The sequence below is a fragment of the Malus sylvestris genome, chromosome 3 (genome assembly GCF_916048215.2).
Source record: "Malus sylvestris chromosome 3, drMalSylv7.2, whole genome shotgun sequence".
In the NCBI taxonomy this organism is placed as follows: domain Eukaryota; kingdom Viridiplantae; phylum Streptophyta; class Magnoliopsida; order Rosales; family Rosaceae; genus Malus; species Malus sylvestris.
The window spans coordinates 34349212-34369793 of NC_062262.1; the positions used below are offsets into that span (position 1 = coordinate 34349212).

At 37.9% G+C, this 20582-nt stretch overlaps 2 protein-coding genes across 2 annotated transcripts; both read left to right on the forward strand.

Annotated features, from left to right (window-relative positions):
• The first annotated feature begins 8064 nt into the window (after positions 1-8064).
• On the forward strand, positions 8065-10488 carry LOC126616165 (agamous-like MADS-box protein AGL103). The gene is made up of 2 exons (XM_050284178.1): positions 8065-9628; positions 10316-10488. The coding sequence occupies exon 1, from the start codon at positions 8465-8467 to the stop codon at positions 9614-9616; it is 1152 nt and encodes a 383-aa protein (XP_050140135.1). The 5' UTR covers positions 8065-8464; the 3' UTR covers positions 9617-9628; positions 10316-10488.
• Positions 10489-14388: 3900 nt separating this feature from the next.
• LOC126616579 (uncharacterized) lies at positions 14389-18013 on the forward strand. The gene is made up of 2 exons (XM_050284650.1): positions 14389-15764; positions 15983-18013. Exon 2 carries the CDS (start codon positions 16773-16775, stop codon positions 17445-17447), a length of 675 nt encoding a protein of 224 aa, XP_050140607.1. The 5' UTR covers positions 14389-15764; positions 15983-16772; the 3' UTR covers positions 17448-18013.
• Positions 18014-20582: the final 2569 nt, after the last annotated feature.

Genomic DNA, 20582 nt, shown 5'->3' on the forward strand with positions numbered 1-20582 from the left:
TTCGTTTTTAACTAGTGGGTGTGAGAAGCACCCTCGTAGGAAGCACTTCAATTGTTTTTTTTTTAGGATTTTTTTAGGGGTGTGCTATCCACACTCCAAATTACTTCTCACACACCCTTGTTAATTTCTGTCCGTTGATCTTCTTCAATCATCCGATCTGACGGTTGAAAATTAAAAGGGTGTGTAAGAAGTAAAATTGGGTGTGTGGATATCACACCCCTTTTTTTATTAGCACCTCACAATATGTTGACTATACCCCTCATTAAAATTTAATATTAAATGACTTACATACCTAATATGTAATGACAATTTGGACCTTATAAAGTTTAAAAAATAAAAATAAAAATCCAAATTACTTTTCACATGTATATCCCAAGTTTATTTATCTTCTTCAACTCGTAAAACCACCATCATCCTCCATTGTAGAATTAATTATACTACAAACACGTTAATTGAAAAAATTATTCTTGATGAATGAAACGTGAAATCAACATTTTGGAAACTTTACATGAGGTAAGACTTCGTATTTTCATCGTTTTAGTGATTTCAACTATATTGGCATGCATATAGCTGCGTTATGAATAATATCTATTAAAAACAAATATGATTGATGATGAGAATCACACACCTACTAAACCTTAGCCACATTAGATCACAAAGATCCCTTGATTTTAAAAGCAGCGTAACAACCTAATCTCTAACAACCTAATCTCTTCATCTAATTCAATGATTCAATTACTAAATCCATTCACATGATCCGATCAAAGGAAAAGAAGAGGAATCATCATCATCAACCCTAATATTTATTTAATCCCCATTACTTAGTGCCACTGCTCCAACTCTATATAAAGCTCTACACTTCTATAGTTTCCATATTTTTTTTGGATTTTCAACTTCCTCATCTACTATTGCGAAAATCATCTTCCTCATCTACTGGTACGGAATACCCACAACCTTCCACCTTTTTCCATGGAAGGGAGAGAAACATGAAGGGATAAACACATGCAAATAATCAAACAATTGTTGGCACCACTCCAATAGGAAAATTTAAAAAAATTCAAAATCACACTAACTTCAGCTTTACACCAAAGGTATTTTTGGATGACTTTATGTATTTGCACCTAAGATTTGAAGAGTGTGGGGGGTACGTAGAAAATGTAAGGTATATGGTGAGAGTGTGGGGGTGTGAGGGTATTATAGGAAAGTAAATGGGGTTTATTAAGATAAGTTTTAATTAAAAAAGCAAATGTGGAGTGTATTAAGTATATGAGGTGTATTCAACAATATGTAGGGTTTCAATAAAATAAGCATTTTTTATAGATTTTCTTACATTTTTACTAAAGATATGTTCTAAAAATATTTTTACCAAAAATACTTTTAATTATTTTAAAAATACTTTTAAACGAGTTGTAATAAAATGAAATTCAACCGTTGATAGGTTTTAAAAATAAAAGGACGTGTGTTGCAGTACTTCTAATCTTTTCCAAATTAGTCAAGACCAACGCATTTTCGTTTCTAGAAACTTTACAATTGTGTACCCTTTTTTTTTTTTTTTGATCGGATACAACATGTGTACTAATTATTACAATAGGAGAGCGTTATTATTTGACATTGTCAATTTCTCAACAAATGACATGTTAGGATGCCACGTGAGTAGGAAAGGAAAAGAGAAGTGATTTTAACATTGTTTTTTCTCATCCTACACACTATTATTTATTTACAATTTTTTTGTTTGTTTATTTAATCCGAAAGTTAAAAATAACTAAATTGTGTAGGAGAGAAAAATAGTGAAGATAAATTTCAAGTAAAAATTGGATGAAAATTATTTACTATAAATTGAAAATGTAATGTCAATGTGTTTGAGTTTGTCATGCAATTTGAGTCCAGTCTCTTTTGAACAAGCTTCTCTTTGTCATCGGTTGTTAGTTGCAGATATCTGGAGTCTCATAATCTCAAAATATTCTTATGTAATTATTTCTTTTATTTCGAGCTTATGCCCAATTGTCAACCAAACAAATGTAATGGCAACCAACTATTTGGATTTGGTCCTTATTTAATATAATTTTTCATGGAAGGTGATGGACAAATTTAGAGACCACTTCTATTGATTTCAAATTTCAGGAACCAAAGTGATGAGTTATGCAAATCTTAAAAACAATTTTAGCCAAAAAATCAAAAGAAAATTACAAGTAAAACCCTATATATGAGTTGAAATAGTGGAATTCAGCCACTTAAATATTAACTTTCAGTAAAACGACTGCCCGTAAATTCGAATCCCTTTCCTTCTCTGAAACCATATCCCATTAGCACTAGGAAACACCGATACATATATTCCCAAACGATAAAAAAAAAGGAGTTACCTGTTCTGTATGCTTTTGGCAAAACTTGCCAAGTCTTTCTGTTTTTTGACACTCACGTGTCTTTGCGTGTTGCTTGTCGTGTGCGTTGTAGAAGAAGAAGTATTCGACGCAATGGTGAAGTCATCTCCGAGCAGAGAGCGCGAGGAGCAGAAAGAGAGTCGACCCAAAACTTCGATGACGCTGTATCAACGAACATCGTTCAAGAAGACGAAGGACTCAAAGGGTTTTGAGAATGACGACGAGGGTTTTGAAATAATATTGTTTGATATCGAAGAATTCATGCCGGAATTGCCTGAAGGTTTGGAAGAAGAAGAACCTACTTCTGAAGTGATCGATCCAATTGTCGATGCCGCTGCTGACGACGGTATCGATAATTTTCTGTGCAACAACGTCGATTTCATGGTGGAGGACATCTTTAGCGACCTTAGTTGTGACGGGGTTGCTGCTGCTGCGGACTCATCGTTGTCAAGCCTTGAGGTATTGATGGACAACGTTATTGCTGATTACTTGACGGAAGTGTTTGATAATTCCAACAGCAACGAGAGTCCCGTTCGAGTCGAAAGCCGCGAAGATGTTGATGAATTATTGGAAAAATACATTGTTTTTCCTTAATCCGTTTTTTTTTTTTTTTTTTTTTGTACTTTGTTTTCAAATTCTATAATTCCACTTCCAAAATACTAAGGATTTATGCAGTGAGTTGTTTCGAGATGAAGGGGGACTTTCTTGGGCGGCTTGTACTTCAAAGTTGAGGCTTTTTGGCCCAGGAGCTTTAGCCACAAAAGCTCAAGAGGGAGAAGACTTTTCTCAGGTTGGTTTGGTCCATTTCTCAATGATACCAGGTTCATTCTCAATTCAGTTTCGACGGTGAAGCTCCAACATGTAAAACGCGAGCTTAACGAGGTTGCTCATAGACTTGCCCGGCATGGATTGACGGTGGATTTGAGGAACCACCCGATTTGATTGTTGATTAGTAATTATTAGAGGACAGTCATAATGTATGGTAGGGAGACTAAATTTGTAGACAAAGTCTTGGAAACGAGAGATTTTTCAGTGTAACCGGTACACGGGGTGGTACACCACGAGTCACTATACAAATTGTGAGATATGTGTGCTAAAAAGTTAATAACTTAAAAAATAAAATTTCACACCACTCCTATTAAAACATGTGGTGTACTACTTGTGTTCCCGTCACAACTAAACATTTCTCCTTGGAATCTAAAGGATATAGGAGTTGATAATTGATTTATTACTTAAACGTTGATAAACGTACTTATTCCAATTGATGACACATCATTTAGTTTGCAAATTTAGTATCACCAGCATTACCCTAATCTGTAATTTTGTACGGAAACTATTTTTTCCTTCGTTCAGGTTGGTTAGGAACCACCCGAATTTATTGGTGATTTGTTATTAAGGGATAGTCAATTAGTCATATATATCTGTAGTTTGCAAGAAACTCTTTTTTTATTTGTCCGGATTGAAATCTAGGGCAAAGTTTTATCTAGACTCAAATAAATACACCAAAATTTGTTTGTTTTTCTATATTAATTACTATCGTACTTATTAGGGAAAAAAATACAGTATGATAGCTAGTTTAAATCGACTGAGAGAGATGGAGTTAAACCTCTCGGGGGCAGAAGGAGTGGATAACCGTGACAAAGAAGAATGCTAGAATGTGTTTAAATTTCTTATACCAACATCAAATTAACAAATGAAATGTACTTTTAGATGTAATATAGTAAAAGAATGTTATGCTCCTTCTATTGTTAATTAGTTGTTATGACACTATCACATGCAGTGTTCTAAAAATCGATCTAGGCGTTTGGCGGTGGAGTTCCGATCTAATTTGGGCTAAATCGTTCAGGTAAGGTGTGAAGGATTTAGGCGGCCGCCTAGGCGTCTCTAGGCGTTCAAGGCGGCCTAGGTGGTGTTAGGCTGCAACCGATGCTCTGCAAATCTCCCCTCGCATATGCACGATCCACAACCCACAACCCAAATCTTCAAAACAATACACATAATCCGTCTGTTGGGTTTTATTGCAGAGAGAAAAGGGAATCTGTTGAAGATATCCGTCCGTTCTGTCTCTTCCGTCTGTTCTGTTGAAGAGAAGAGAGAGAGAGAGTCGAAAGAAAAACTGAAAATGGGAGGAAAAGAAAGGCAAATACTAAAGAGAGAGTCTGACAAAAAAAAAGACTAAAGAGAGAGAAGGGGATCTCTCTGCGGAGAGAGAAAGAATAGGAGATCTGTTGATAATAAATGCAAGCCTAGAGCCACTAAATGCAAGCCTAGAAACTAAAAAAGTTGTCGGTTTAAAGGTCGTACCCAGTGCACAAGGCTCCCGCTTTACGCAGGGTCTGGGAGAGGTGAATGTCGGCTAGCCTTACCCCCATTTTATGGAGAGGCTGCTCCCAAGTCTCGAACCCGAGACCTACCGCTCATGGGCGAAGGCACTTGCCATCGCACCAAGTGCGACCTCTAGTTATCGGTTTAATTGAAAAAAATAGTTTTTCTTTCAAGTTGGGTTCATTTTGTGGCCCACTATTTTGTTCAAAGAAAAAACAAACTAGGCCCAATATTCTTTGTATAAAATTAGAAAAAAATTCCTAAAATTATACACATATACTCATGTTTTATAATATGTAGTGTAAATTTATGCATTAGGCCGTTTAGGCTAGCGCTTAGCCGCCTAGGCGCTAGGCGCTAGTCCACCGCCCGACTAGCGCTTAGCGTTTTTTAAAACCTTGATTACACGTGACATTTTATAGTAAGTTGAGTTACTACCTATATTGCTAATTGGTTTTATGGTAGAGCCTCAACTTTCTTCATATTTAATGTGTAAATGTGAATAATAAGTTGTTGACCCTAAAAAACTACCAAGCCTACGTGGTGCGCAGGCCGAATAATTAAAAAGCTAACTACGTCCTTCAGTTGTGTGCGGGGCGTGCCAACTCGTCAGTCGAACTCGGCCAAGGAGTAGAATATGTGCGTGGCGTCGGGCGCGCTACTGACTTCTTAATCTTGTGACTGCGACATAAGAAGGAACACTTCTCGGCCTTCAGGTTCTAGAGCCTAAAGACAAGGCTGCTAGTTCTGCGAAGTTCACAAATCGTTGGCACCGGATTCGGTCACAGTGATTATATTCGTAAAAGTATAAGCACGCCGAATCGACACCAAACTATATGGGCATAAGTACTCAAAGCAAATGTGGGTCTTAATCGTAAACGTAGTTCGGTCGTCAAAATGCCAAACTCTAAATCCTACTTATGAGTATCTAATCATAAAACAACTCGGCGTTCGATGCGCCGAGCCTAGTAATATGTAACACCTCACTTCGCCGAGAAGGCTAATGAGATGACCTCTGCCAATAAGGATTCGAAAATCCTTCTCGACCGAGATTTGGATAGATAATTAGTCGGCCTCGACGCAGTGCTGTTTATCCAAAATGAAGGTGTTTTGCGATCGGCTGATTCTACGGCAACAATACTGTTTATCCAAGCTGAAGATGTTCGCTGATTGCCTTCACAGTACTGTTTATCCAAACTGAAGATGTGTCAGTGAAAAATAAAAATCTCAAGGTTGTTGAGAGGTTTCGCGTAGAGCGAGAGTTTGCGCATAGCAATTTGTGTGTTGAGTTGGAAGGGATCTCAATGTTGCATGTGACTCTGTATTTATAGTGGCTGTCTTTTGCTTGGCACATCCTGATAGCTTTGTAGAGTCCAACTACAACTCTAACTCTATGAAACTGAAATTGATCCGTGTGAAATGCCAAGGCATATCCTTCAAATTTCGTGACTTTTCAAACAAAATAAAGCCTATCCAAGCTTTATCACATCAGATCAGAGGCCTAGCTCACCTAGGCTTCTTATCTCATCATCAAAACTCCATCAGTGGCTTTTAAACCCATCTGACTAGATCCATCATTATGCAAAAAGGCCTAGTCTACCTAGGCTTGTCTCATCATCACCAAAAGCCATTATCTTTATTGTCGCATGCATCCTGACCTTATCTAAATGAATTTCAAATTCATTTCTAGCTTCCAAGTGCCGTTAGACATCCCAAATCAATTCGAACTGTACTGCTTGCTTGGGATATAATTCGCATCCTATTTATCCAAACTGAAGATGTGTCAGCAAAAAATAAAAATCTCAAGGTTGTTGAGAGATTTCGTGTAGAGCGAGAGTTTGCGCAGGCCTAGTGTTATTTATCCAAATTGAAGATGTGTTAGCGAAAAATAAAAATCTCAAGGTTGTTGAGATGTTGCGCGTAGAGCGAGAGTTTGCGCAGGGCAGTTTGTGTGTTGAGTTTAAGGGGGTCTCAATGTTGCATGCGACTCTATATTTATAGTGGTTGTCTTTATCTTGGGCACAGCCTGATAGCGTTGTAGAGTCTAACTGCAACTCTAACTCTGTGAAACTAAAATTGATCCGTGTGAAATGCCAATGCATATCCTTCAGATTTCGTGACTTTTCAAACAAAATAAAGCCTATATAAGCTTTATCACATCACATCGGAGGCCTAACTCACCTAGGCTTCTTATCTCATCATCAAAACTCCATTAGTGGCTTTTAAACCCATCTGACTAGATCCATCATTATGTAAAAAGGCCTAGTCTACCTAGGCTTGTCTCATCATCACCCAAAGCCATCATCTTTATTGTCGCTTGCATCCTGACCCTATCTAAATGAATTTCAAATTCATTTCTAGCTTCCAAGTGCCGTCAGACATCCCAAATCAATTCGAATTGTACTGCTTGCTTGGGATATAATTCGCAGCCTATTTATCTGGTTGAAAAAGATGCTAAGATAATTCATATTAAAAGATAATTATTATGATAAAGACCAAAATATTATCATTTAACAATAACAAAAATTATCTCCACTTTTTCATCCGACGGTTGAGAATTATACTCCCTCAACGGCCTTGATTACAAGGGCCGATGGTGTAAATTTGGGTCCAAACATAAGTTCATAACCTTCTTTAAAAAATTAGCTTATAAACAGGTGGTCAGGTTTTTACAAATAACAAGTTCATAACATTCTTTACAAATATTAGTTAATAATACTTCAATCCAACCTAACTCACATATTAGACAGACAATCAGATTTTTACTCATAAGTAAATTTTAAAGTTTATAACCCAACCCAACCCAGTTGGTTGAGTTAGTTGGTGAACCCACTAAATGTCCAAACCAACCCAATCTGATTCTGATCGCAAATTTGATTGGATCCCTAAATTACAAAACTTGGACAAATGATATGTTGGTAAGATTCTATAAATCCAATTTGATATGTACCTGTTTGGTAAGAACAAAAAAGAGAACAATTTACATAAAATTAGTGTATTATTACATAGCGTCCTCATCCAATGATAAATGTCATGTATTGAAAAGTCTGACAATGTCAATATATTATTAAACAAGATATCACGATGATAGTGAACTCATCCAATACAAGGACTCTTTTAAGATGTCAATTACCATTTACTATTGAAAAAAGAGCATTATTGTTTGTAAAATGTGCAAAGCTCCACCTAATTGTGTTGGGTAAACAAAAGCTTAAATTTTGTTCTCTAGGGTAATAAGTAATTTTACAAGTAAAACAAAACAAATAAAAACGGGAAGCGGGAAGCGGGCAATTAATAAGAGAGAGAAACGAATGCCACTCGGGTGCTGCGAACCCGATTTTATTCGATCCACAACAAAACCCTAAATTTTCCTCTTCAGCTTTGGATTAATTAATAAAATTAATTACTCATCCCCTGCAGCAATGGAGTTCAAAAAATTAATATTTAATTCCCTTCTTTCCTTTAACCAAATTAACATGCGAACCATTAGAACAAGCTTAAATTGATTCAGTCAGTGAAATGACACCCACATGAGATTAGGAAATAAAAATCAATTTTTTACTTTTCGCATGAGGAAGATTTAGAGAGATTTTCAAAAATTCACTAGGAACCCTACTTATCTATCAATCTATAAATTTACCATAACCATTCATGTTTTTTTTTTTAACAAGCTCTTCAACATTCAGCTCTCAAATTCTTTCTGTACTCTGGTTTCCTCGTTTTTCGATCACTTTCTCCTCGTTTGAATTCCGGCGAAGTCAATGGTGCGACGGGAGGAGAACCGGAAGCGCAAAAAACTGTGCGAAATCAGTTCGCTATGCCACAAAAGGCACCAGACGCTGCACAAGAAAGCTGAGGAGCTCGAGGATATCGATGCGAAGGTTTGCATTGTTTCTTATGATGTCGATGGTAATTTAGGGGTCTGGCCGGAAGACGAGCGCAAGGCTCGAGCCATCATGATGAAGTTCAAAGAAGCTGATGCGAAAGCAAGCTTATCACCATTGCGTAGAGGAACGGAGGTCAGGATTTCGGATATGCTGGGAGGCAAGATAAATAAGGTGGAAGGAAAAAACAAGGGTAAGATGAAAGGAAAAAAGAAGGATTTCGAGGGATTTGATGATCGCTGCGAGAAGGGTTTTGAGGGTTTTGAGGATCGTGGCGAGAAGGGTTTGGCAATGTGGGATGATGAGCATTTAGGGCAGCTGGGTGAGTTGCAAAGGGATTCGTGGTGGAGTATAACTAGGGTTATGGAGAGTTGTATACAAATTGCGGATGAGATGGTCCAATCAATATTACTTGACGGGCAAGCTATTCAGCCTTATGATTTCAACAATGTTATGGCCACCACTCCAAATTTCCCAGTAAATTCTGAACCAGCCGGTCCAAAGTTGCCAATTTCCGGAGATAATTATCACGACAAAAACCGTATTGTTAGTGTTGATAATGTCGGATTTTCTTCTGAAGTTGGGAGTGATGGTCGTGGCGATGTCAATAATACTTATGCTTATAATCCATGGGTGAATTATATTAATTTGGGGGATGATTTTGATTACGGGGATTCTGGTGAGATGGGAGAGAAGATTAACAATATTAATAATGATTATCAGCTTGATAATTATAATCCTCCATTGATGGACTCTTTAGCACAGAGCTCCAACATTTACAGTGAGAATCAGTCATATTTTGAGGCAGCGGACAACCTTGCTGCAAATTTGATGGGATTTGAGGGGTGTGCTGAAAATAATAATATCCATGTTGGCAGTATTATTAACCCACCACAAACCCTAATTAGCTCATGGGGTAAGGATTTGACTCACGTTCATCAACCAATGATACCCAAACGTCAGGAGGCAGTGTCGTTTCCAGTCTGGCCACAGCCCTTGCAATCTGCTCAGATGTCCAACATTTTTTAGAAATATATTTTGGTACGTCCAAGACAAGCATATAACTACAGCTTTAATATAGTTAATGTGGAACTCACATGTATTAGAGAAAGTTTTGCATGTTTAATTAACATTAATCTTTATCATATTTTGTTCGTTTAAATATGTTTGTTTGTTTGTTTGTTTTTTTTTTTTTTTTTTTTTGTGAACATTGGACATCATTAACTAACACTGCTACATAACAAGCCATTCTTGGCGTTCTTAAAAAAATTGGAAGTTGGACATTATTCATTGGTTTAAAAAAAAATTAAGGGCGGGAATTTTGCCACTGCACTTTTCCTATCGGTAATAAGTTAGTGTAAATTATATCTGGCGTTTATTGACATTGTACTGCATTGTTATCTGACATTACCTAAATCACATGTCGGAAATATCTTATCCAACAAGATATTGTATTAAACGGAAAGGGATCCTCTCCGGATCCCTTCCACCAAATCAAGGGATCCAGGCCCTTGAAATTTGATCCAATGGCTAAAGTTATTATAACTTTTAAAGGCCCTCCTGTTTGTAGCCGTTTGATCAAATTTCAAGGTCCCGGATCTATTGATTTGGTGGATTTGGTGGAAAGGATCCGGAGAGGATCCCTTTCCGTATTAAACCATCACCACTCTCCAACACATTAAGCTAATTTTATAGTGGTGTAATTTTCTGTTCGTGAATATTTTGTAGGCTTCATGTCGCTGCAGCAAGACGTGGAGTTCCCTTGACATCATGAAGAGAGAGCAGCTACCACTTAATTGCTTTCTAGCATTGAGCTTATTAATTCCATAGATAAGTAGAAGGAAGAGACATAAAGACCATGTAGAAGAATGAATTAACTGTTCCAATTAGTGATAATTGTCTTTTTGAGATATATATATATATATATATATATATATATATATATTCGGGTTTTAACTATGCTAAATATTTGTTGTAGATCATGAAATTTTACTTATTGACTCCAATTTTGTTTTTTTGGTGAGAAAAGAGCGATAGCTATATGTACTAAGTTGTTAAAAAAACCAACAATCTAATACAAATCGAGGAACCAATGACCTAACTTACATAGAAAGATTAAGCGAGCTAAACTACTTTATGGTTCAGTTGCTTACTAAGCTAGCTAAAAAGCTATTATAATGAACCAAAACCACTGATAAAAAGCTCGCGGTCACCCTAAAAAATATTTCCTTCTAAAAATAACTTAAACTCAAGTATTACAATTCTCGAGTAAATCATTAGATCTAAGATCATGATACTCTTCAAACCACGTAAAGCAATTACCTATATGCAAGGCAAAGCGAGTACAACGTGGGATTGAGAAAACCAAATTATCAACTGGAAATGCATGCAAACTAAATATATATGGAAAGGGGTGTTCTATTCACGCACCTCTTTTTGTTTCCTATACACTCTCTTAATTTGTAGCCATCAGATTGACTAAATTAAAGAAGAAAATAAAAAATTAACAAAAAGTGTATGAGAAGTAAAAGGGTGTGTAGATATGGTAATAGGGATTAAACGTAAAAAGAAAATGTTTTGGAGATTGCTCAAGTTCCTCAATCACTCGGTGGCTTAATATGTAACTAAGAATAGAGCATTCCATGTATAGAGAGATTTTTCAATGTGTCCGGAATATAAGCACATACGTTATATGTTTCATACAAGTGGAGAGATACTTGAAAAAAAAAAAACTTTTTTTTACTTGTATATTAACATATAACATATCACTCCATATTCCGAGCACATTGAAAAATCTCCCCCATAAATGGAGATGGTGTTTTTAGAAACGTTGTTTAATGCATGAGTACCTTTATTATTCTCAAGCCTTTACATGCTAAGAAACGTGTAGATTGACATAAATACGACATGAAACATGAATGCGACACAAATCTAACTAAAATAATTGGGTAAAAATGAATCTGACTCACTGCTACCCCTCTCAATAAATAATAAATAAATAAATAAAACTCCTTTTATTGTGGCATTTAACTTGCTTTACGTTAGTGAATAGGCTCAAACTTTCGAATCATGGCAGATTGCGCTTTATCACAATTACAGTAAACAATAATGATTATGCATTTTGTTGCATGTTTTTTTGTTAAAAATCATGACAGTTTATTGCAATTACGATAGAGCATAATCTGCCATGATGCGGAAGTTAAGCTCTTAATTCCTTTTTGTACGTTAAAAAGCATTTTATAATTTAGCAAATGTATACAGTTAATGCCAAATAATATACCTACTCACTAACTTAAAGCAAAGGCCTGGCAAACGGGTCGTGTCAGTCGTGTTCGTGTCGTTTTCGTGTAACACATGTTATCTTAACGGGTCGTGTCGTGTCACACCCGTTATCTTAACGGGTCCTTAACAGGTCGTGTCACTTTACCCAACGGGTAAAGTGACCCGACCCGTTATAACCCGTTAAGAAAAATATATTTTTTTTCTTAAATTTGCACATACCACACATTGCCACATAAATATTACTTCAAAACATTAAAACACATTTGTCGTTTAAGTACTACATCTACACTCGAAAATAAGAGCCTAATAAAAAAATAATACATACACTACTAATCTATTACAAATTTTAAATGTGCAAGGATATGCAAAATGAAACAGTTTTTGTTTTCAAGGTTGTGAAATCTTTCTCAAAAGTTTAAACCTCAATTTACAAAATCCTCGATTTACATCGATCATCATGAAATTGCATTGGAACTTTGGCTTGATCTATTGCCTTCAAGAGTTATGTTGATGATGTTTTCAGTAAGGTTTTCCACGTCATAACTATCTTCTGCATAAACTAAGCATAGAAAAACCAAGCATTAAAAATCATTCAAATTATGAGAAGTTTACCAAAATAATTATGAAAAAAAATAAAACAATAGTACTATACCATACTTTTATTAAGTATAAACATAAGATTTTGTGGTATCCACTAGTGTAAATATTTTAAATTGAAGATCGAATTCAATCATTGTATTCATATAAGGTCAAGGAGTGTAGTTGTAAAAAATCATCAAAATCGGAGTTAAATTAACCGTTAAATCGTGATTTTTCGTTTATAACCGTTGAAAAGTTTTGTCCCGTTACGTGCTCTCTGAATGTTTGTTTTTTGCAATTTTTGGCGTATGCGATCTCGAAATATATACAAACATGTTTGACGGTTAGATCATTGAAACTAGTTTCGTAGAATTTGTATCCCATCAAAACAATAGATTCACTAATACTTAAGAGTTTATTCATACTTTTATTAAGTATAACATAAGATTTTGTGGTTTCCACTAGTGTAAATATTTTAAATTGAAGATCGAATTCAATCATTGTATTCATATAGGGTCAAGGAGTGTACAACAACAACAACAACAACAACAAAGCCTTTTCCCACTAAGTGGGGTCGGCTATATGAATCCTAGAACGCCATTGCGCTCGGTTTTGTGTCATGTCCTCCGTTAGATCTAAGTACTCTAAGTCTTTTCTTAGAGTCTCTTCCAAAGTTTTCCTAGGTCTTCCTCTACCCCTTCGGCCCTGAACCTCTGTCCCGTAGTCACATCTTCGAACCGGAGCGTCAGTCGGCCTTCTTTGCACATGTCCAAATCACCGGAGCCGATTTTCTCTCATCTTTCCTACAATTTCGGCTACTCCTACTTTACCTCGGATATCCTCATTCCCTATCTTATCCTTTCTCGTGTGCCCACATCCCACAAAGCATCCTCATCTCCGCTACACCCATTTTGTGTACGTGTTGATGCTTCACCGCCCAACATTCTGTGCCATACAACATCGCTGGCCTTATTGCCGTCCTATAAAATTTTCCCTTGAGCTTCAGTGGCCTACGACGGTCACACAACACGCCGGATGCACTCTTACACTTCATCCATCCAGCTCGTATTCTATGGTTGAGATCTCCATCTAATTCTCCGTTCTCTTGCAAGATAGATCCTAGGTAGCGAAAACGGTCGCTTTTTGTGATCTTCGCTAGATTGCTCCGGTCATTAGTGTGGATAAGTATATAAATGGATAGAGATAGGAAAGCAAACACAAGATGTACGTGGTTCACCCAGATTGGCTACGTCCACGGAATAGAAGAGTTCTCATTAATTGTGAAGGGTTTACACAAGTACATGGGTTCAAGCTCTCCTTTAATGAGTACAAGTGAATGATTTAGTACAAATGACATTAGGAAATATTGTGGGAGAATGATCTCGTAATCACGAAACTTCTAAGTATCGGAGTGTGGTGTCGTCTTGACTTGCCTTATCTGTCTCATAGGTAGATGTGGCATCTTCTCTGGAAGTACTCTTCCTCCATCCAGGGGTGGTATCTTTAACTGGTGGAGATGCACAAGGTAATGTATCAATTTCACTTGAAGCTTACTTGTAGTTTCAAGCTTGGTCAAGCGCGATACAAACCATGTAGTAGGAGTCCCCCAAGTCGCCGAGCTAGGGGGTCTGCTGAAAGAGGTGACAGACAAGGTAAGCAATCAGAGCTCCGACTGATTGTTCACCTTCTCCCCATCTTGCAGCAGCATGAAGGATAAAGAGAAGAAAAATGAGAAGAGATGATATGAGATACTTTTGCTTTTGAAGAAGTAACTTTCCACAGGCTTATTCTTGAACTGAGCTGGAGGGTTTTCTGGTTTCCTCCAGAGTATAAGGCCGACTGAAGAATTTGAGGGTCAAAACAAGTCCATCAAATCTAGAGTACGTTCCACCCTGCTGATATGGGATACTTTTGCTTTTGACAGAGTAATGGATGTATCGGGGGGAAAGAAAGCTGAATATTTCGAAAGGCTTCGTTGGGAGTGCCCTCTCAGATATGATGAAGGGTTGAGCATTTTTGCAGGTCTGCCTGTCCGTTGGGGATGGAGGTCGACATATATAGGAGTCTCCCTAACAACAAGTAGTAATGCTATTCATTTACCCTGCTTGGTCATAGCACGGTAGTGGGAGCTGCCAGTTTCACATGTTTTAACTCTGTCAGAGCACTTTGAAAAAGTGGTCTGTGGTATCTGGCTTTCGAGATTCGGAGAACGATGCCTCTTCGATTTTTGAGAAAGCAATCATGCTGGGGGTCTGGCTCTCGAGATTCGGAGAGCAGTGTCTCTTCGATTTTTGAGGAAGTAATCATGTTGGGAGTCTGGCTCTCGAGATTCGGAGGGCGGTGCCTCTTCGATTTTGGAGCAAGCAATCCTGTTGGGAGTGTTGTCTCGAATGTGAGTAAAGGTTGGGCATGTTTGCTAGTCTACCTTGCCCCGAAGCACAAAGGTTGACACACAGGGACTTTCCAATTATCTAGCAATGGTACTGTTCCTTTACCCTCTCTTCGCTTTTGAGAAAGTAGTCATGTTGGGAGTCTGGCTCTCGAGATTCGAAGGACGATGCCTCTTCGATTTTGGAGCAAGTAATCTTGTTGGGAGTGTTTTCTCGAATGTGAGTAAAGGTTGGGCATGTTTGCTAGTCTACCTTGCCACGAAGCACAGAGGTTGACACACAGGAACTTTCCAATTATCCAGCAATGGTACTGTTCCTTTACCCTTGTGGGTAATAATATGGTAGCTAGACCTTCAAAATTTATGTGTCTAAACTTTGTTAGTGCTGTTTCTTTGCTATTCTTTTACCTTTCTTGGTCAGAGCGATGTAGTGGGAGCTGCAAGCTTCACGTGCTCAACTTTGGCAGAGAACTTTGGCAAAGTTATCTGTGGTACCCATGAGCTATTGTTGCGTGTGGGAAGTGGGTGATTGAACAGTAAGATTCATGTGCTTTCTACTTCACCAGAAGTCTTCGACAGAATGCCCATAATTTCTGCAAAGCTGAGTGTGCGTGTGACAGGTGCTGACAAGGCTAGAATAGTAGGTGCCTCTTCGATTTCTGAGATCGGCCCTCGTGGTCTCTGAGCAGCCCAGCTTTTGAGAAAGCGAGCGCCTCTTCGATTGATTCGGAGAACGATGCCTCATCGATTTTTGAGAAAGCAATCATGCTGGGGGTCTGGCTCTCGAAGATTCGGAGAGCAGTGTCTCTTCGATTTTTGAGAAAGTAATCATGTTGGGAGTCTGGCTCTCGAGATTCGGAGGGCGGTGCCTCTTCGATTTTGGAGCAAGCAATCTTGTTGGGAGTGTTTTCTCGAATGTGAGTAAAGGTTGGGCATGTTTGCTAGTCTACCTTGCCACGAAGCACAGAGGTTGACACACAGGGACTTTCCAATTATCCAGCAATGGTACTGTTCCTTTACCCTCTCTTCGATTTTTAAGAAAGTAGTCATGTTGGGAGTCTGGCTCTCGAGATTCGGAGGACGGTGCCTCTTCGATTTTGGAGCAAGCAATCTTATTGGGAGTGTTTTCTCGAATGTGAGTAAAGGTTGGACATGTTTGCTAGTCTACCTTGCCACGAAGCACAGAGGTTGACACACAGGGACTTTCCAATTATCCAGTAGTGGTACTGTTCCTTTACCCTTGTGGGTAATAATATGGTAGCTAGACCTTCAAAATTTATGGGTCTAAACTTTGTTAGTGCTGTTTTTTTGCTATTCTTTTACCCTTCTTGGTCAGAGCGATGTAGTGGGAGCTGCAAGCTTCACGTGCTCAACTTTGGCAGAGAACTTTGGCAAAGTTATCTGTGGTACCCATGAGCTATTGTTGCGTGTGGGAAGTGGGTGATTGAACAGTAAGATTCATGTGTTTTCTACTTCCCCAGAAGTCTTCGACAGAATGCCCATAATTTCCGCAAAGCTGAGTGTGCGTGTGACAGGTGCTGACAAGGCTGGAAAAGTAGGTGCCTCTTCGATTTCTGAGATCGGCCCTCGTGGTCTCTGGGGAGCCCAGCTTTTGAGAAAGCGAGCGGCTCGTCGATTTCTGAGATCGGCCTTCGTGGTCTTTGAGCAACCCAACTTTTGAGAAAGCAAACGCCTCTTCGATTTCTGAGATCAACCCTCGTGATCTCTAAGCAGCCCAGCTTTTGAGAAAGCAAACGCCTCTTCGATTTCTGAGCAGGCGCCTCTTCGATTTCTGAAGCTTCGTCGAGTGCAGATTTTTATAGGGGCTGGCATTAAGTTCCAAAGCACACTTGAATCTCCACTAGTAGAAGCTTCATTCTTGCACTTCTAAGATCTTGATTTGTCCGACCTCTTCTCTCTTCAACACCTTTGAAAATGTCTGGCCCCTCCGACCGTCGTTTTGACTTGAACCTTGTTGAAGAGGCAGCCCCGCCTTCTCCAGACAACATATGGCGCCCATCCTTCGTCTCCCCTACTGGTCCTCTTACCGTTGGGGATTCCGTGATGAAGAATGATATGACCGCTGCGGTGGTGGCCAGGAACCTTCTCACTCCCAAAGATAACAGACTACTTTCCAAACGGTCTGATGAGTTAGCTGTTAAGGATTCGCTGGCTCTCACTGTTCAGTGTGCAGGTTCTGTGTCTAATATGGCCCAACGCCTATTTGCTCGAACCCGCCAAGTTGAATCATTGGCGGCTGAAGTGATGAGTCTCAAACAGGAGATTAGAGGGCTCAAGCATGAGAATAAACAGTTGCACCGGCTCGCACATGACTATGCTACAAACATGAAGAGGAAGCTTGACCAGATGAAGGAAACTGATGGTCAGGTTTTACTTGATCATCAGAGATTTGTGGGTTTGTTCCAAAGGCATTTATTGCCTTCGTCTTCTGGGGCTGTACCACGTAATGAAGCTCCGAATGATCAACCTCTGATGCCTCCTCCTTCCAGGGTTCTGTCCAGTACTGAGGCTCCAAATGATCCCCCTCCAGTGCCTTCTCTTTCTGGGGCTCTACCGACTGCTGAGACTTCTCCTAAGCAACCTTTGTGAAGGCTCCCTCTTGTGTGTTTATTTTGACTCATGTATATGTACATATTTGTAGCTTATCGGGGATATCAATAAATAAGCTTTCCTTCATTTCAACGTATTGTGTTAAATACACCAAAGCCTTCTTCGCTAAGTTCTTTGAATTTTCTTTTGTTGAAGCTTGTATGTTGAAGCTTTCTGAGTGGAGCATGTAGGTTGGGATATTGTTCCCTTAATTTCCCGAGTGAGGAAAACTTCTCGGTTGGAGACTTGGAAAATCCAAGTCACTGAGTGGGATCGGCTATATGAATCTTAGAACGCCATTGTGCTCGATCCTGAGTCATGTCCTTCGTTAGATCCAAGTACTCTAAGTCTTTTCTTAGAGTCTCTTCCAAAGTTTTCCTAGGTCTTCCTCTACCCCTTCGGCCCTGAACCTCTGTCCCATAGTCGCATCTTCTAATCGGAGCGTCAGTAGGCCTTCTTTGCACATGTCCAAACCACCGTAACCGATTTTCTCTCATCTTTCCTTCAATTTCGGCTACTCCTACTTTACCCCGGATATCCTCATTCCTAATCTTATCATTTCTCGTGTGCCCACACATCCAACGAAGCATCCTCATCTCCGCTACACCCATTTTGTGTACGTGTTGATGTTTCACCGCCCAACATTCTGTGCCATACAGCATCGCCGGCCTTATTGCCGTCCAATAAAATTTTCCCTTGAGCTTCGTTTATAACCGTCGAAAAGTTTTGTCCCGTTACTTGATCTCTGAATTTTGTTTTTTTCAATTTTTGGTGTATGCAATCTCGAAGTATATATAAACATGTTTGACGGTTGGATCATTGAAACTAGTTTCGTAGAATGAGTATCCCATCAAAACAATAGATTCACTAATACTTAATAGTTTATTCATACTTTTATTAAGTATAGTATAAGATTTTGTGGTATCCACTAGTGTAAATATTTTAAATTGAAGATCGAATTCAATCATTGTATTCATATAGGGTCAATGAGTGTGGTTGTAAAAAAACATCAAAATCAGAGTTAAAATGACCGTTAAATCGTGATTTTTCGTTTATAACCGTCGAAAAGTTTTGTCCCGTTACTTGATCTCTGAATGTTTGTTTTTTGTAATTTTTGACGTATGCGATCTTGAAGTATATACAAACATGTTTAACGGTTGGATCTTTGAAACTAGTTTCGTAGAATGAGTATTCCATCAAAACAATAGATTCACTAATACGTAATAATTTATTCATACTTTTATCAAGTATAATATAAGATTTTGTGGTTTCCACTAGTGTAAATATTTTAAATTGAAGATCGAATTCAATCATTGTATTCATATAAGGTCAAGGAGTGTAGTTGCAAAAAATCATCAAAATCAGAGTTAAAATGACCGTTAAATCGTGATTTTTCTTTTTATAACCGTCGAAAAGTTTTGTCCCGTTAATTGATATCTGAATATTTGTTTTTTGTAATTTTTTACGTATGCAATCTCGAAGTATATACAAACATGTTTGACGGTTGGATCTTTGAAACTAGTTTCGTAGAATGAGTATCCCATCAAAACAATAGATTCACTAATACTTAATAGTTTATTCATACTTTTATTAGGGTAAAAGACTGTTTACTACCCTAATGTTTCGTGGTTTTCAACATTTAGTACATCAAGTTTTTTTCGTCTCAGAGTCATACCTAAAGTGTAAATTTTGGGACAGTCTCATACATCCGTTAGTCAAACTGTTAAGTTTTTCGTTAACTGTGACGTGGCGCACTGATTGGGCGCCACGTGTCATCCACGTTTTTTTTTTTTTTTTCTTTCTTTTCTTTTCTTCTTCTTCCTTCTTTTTCTTCTTCCTCCGACTGCAACTTTCTGTTTTTTTTTTTTTTTTTTTTTTTTTTGCTTCTTCCTTTTCCTTCTTCCTTCCTTCCTCCTTCCTTTCCCTTTCTTCCCCTTCTTCCTTCTTCTTCCTTCTTCTTCCTCCGAAATCTGGGGAATGTTTTTTTTTTTTTTTTTTTTCTTTCTTCTTCTTCTTCTTCCTCAAAAAAAAAAAAAAAAAAAAACACTTTCATCTTCCCCCAAATTCGGAGGAAGAAGAAGAAGAACGAAGAAGGGGAAGGAAGAAGGAGAAGAAGGAGGAAGAAAAAAAAAAAATTGAATCTGGCCAGATTCGGAGGAAGAAGAAGAAGAAGAAGAAGAAGAAGAAGAAGGAAGGAGGAAAGAAGAAGAAGAAGAAGAAGAAGAAGAGGAAGAAAAGATAAAAGTGTTTTTTTTTTTTTGAGGAAGAAGAAGAAGAAGAAGGAGGAAGAAGAAGAAGAAAGAAAGAAAAAAAAAAACAAACTTCCCCAGATTTCGGAGGAAGAAGAAGAAGAAGAAGAAGAAGGAGAAGGAAGAAGAAGGAAGAAGGAGGAAGAAGAAGAAAGAAAAAAAAAAAAAAAAAAAAAAAAACATTCCCCAGATTTCAGAGGAAGAAGAAGGAAGAAGAAGGAAGAAGGGGAAGAAAGGGAAAGGAAGGAGGAAGGAAGGAAGAAGCAAAAAAAAAAAAAAAAAAAAACGTGGATGACACGTGGCGCCCAGTCAGTGCGCCACGTCACAGTTAACGAAAAACTTAACAGTTTGACTAACGGATGTATGAGACTGTCCCAAAATTTACACTTTAGGTATGACTCTAAGACGAAAAAAACATGATGTACTAAATGTTGAAAACCACGAAACATGAGGGTAGTAAACAGTCTTTTACCCCTTTTATTAAGTATAACATAAGATTTTGTGGTATCCACTAGTGTAAATATTTTAAATTGAAGATTGAATTCAATCATTGTATTCATATAAGGTCAAGGAGTGTAATTATAAAAAATCATCAAAATCGGAGTTAAATTAACCGTTAAATCGTGATTTTTCGTTTATAACCGTCGAAATGTTTTGTCCCGTTACTTGCTCTCTGAATGTTTTTTTTTTTCAATTTTTGGCGTATGCGATCTCGAAATATATACAAACATGTTTGACGGTTGGATCATTGAAACTAGTTTCGTAGAATGAGTATCCCATTAAAACAATAAATTCACTAATACTTAAGAGTTTATTCATACTTTTATTAAGTATAACATAAGATTTTGTGGTATCCACTAGTGTAAATATTTTAAATTGAAGATCG

Excerpts from the sequence above, each read along its gene's own strand:
- LOC126616165 (XM_050284178.1), top strand. The coding sequence starts at position 8,465 with ATGGTGCGACGGGAGGAGAACCGGAAGCGCAAAAAACTGTGCGAAATC.
- LOC126616579 (XM_050284650.1), top strand. The coding sequence starts at position 16,773 with ATGTCTGGCCCCTCCGACCGTCGTTTTGACTTGAACCTTGTTGAAGAG.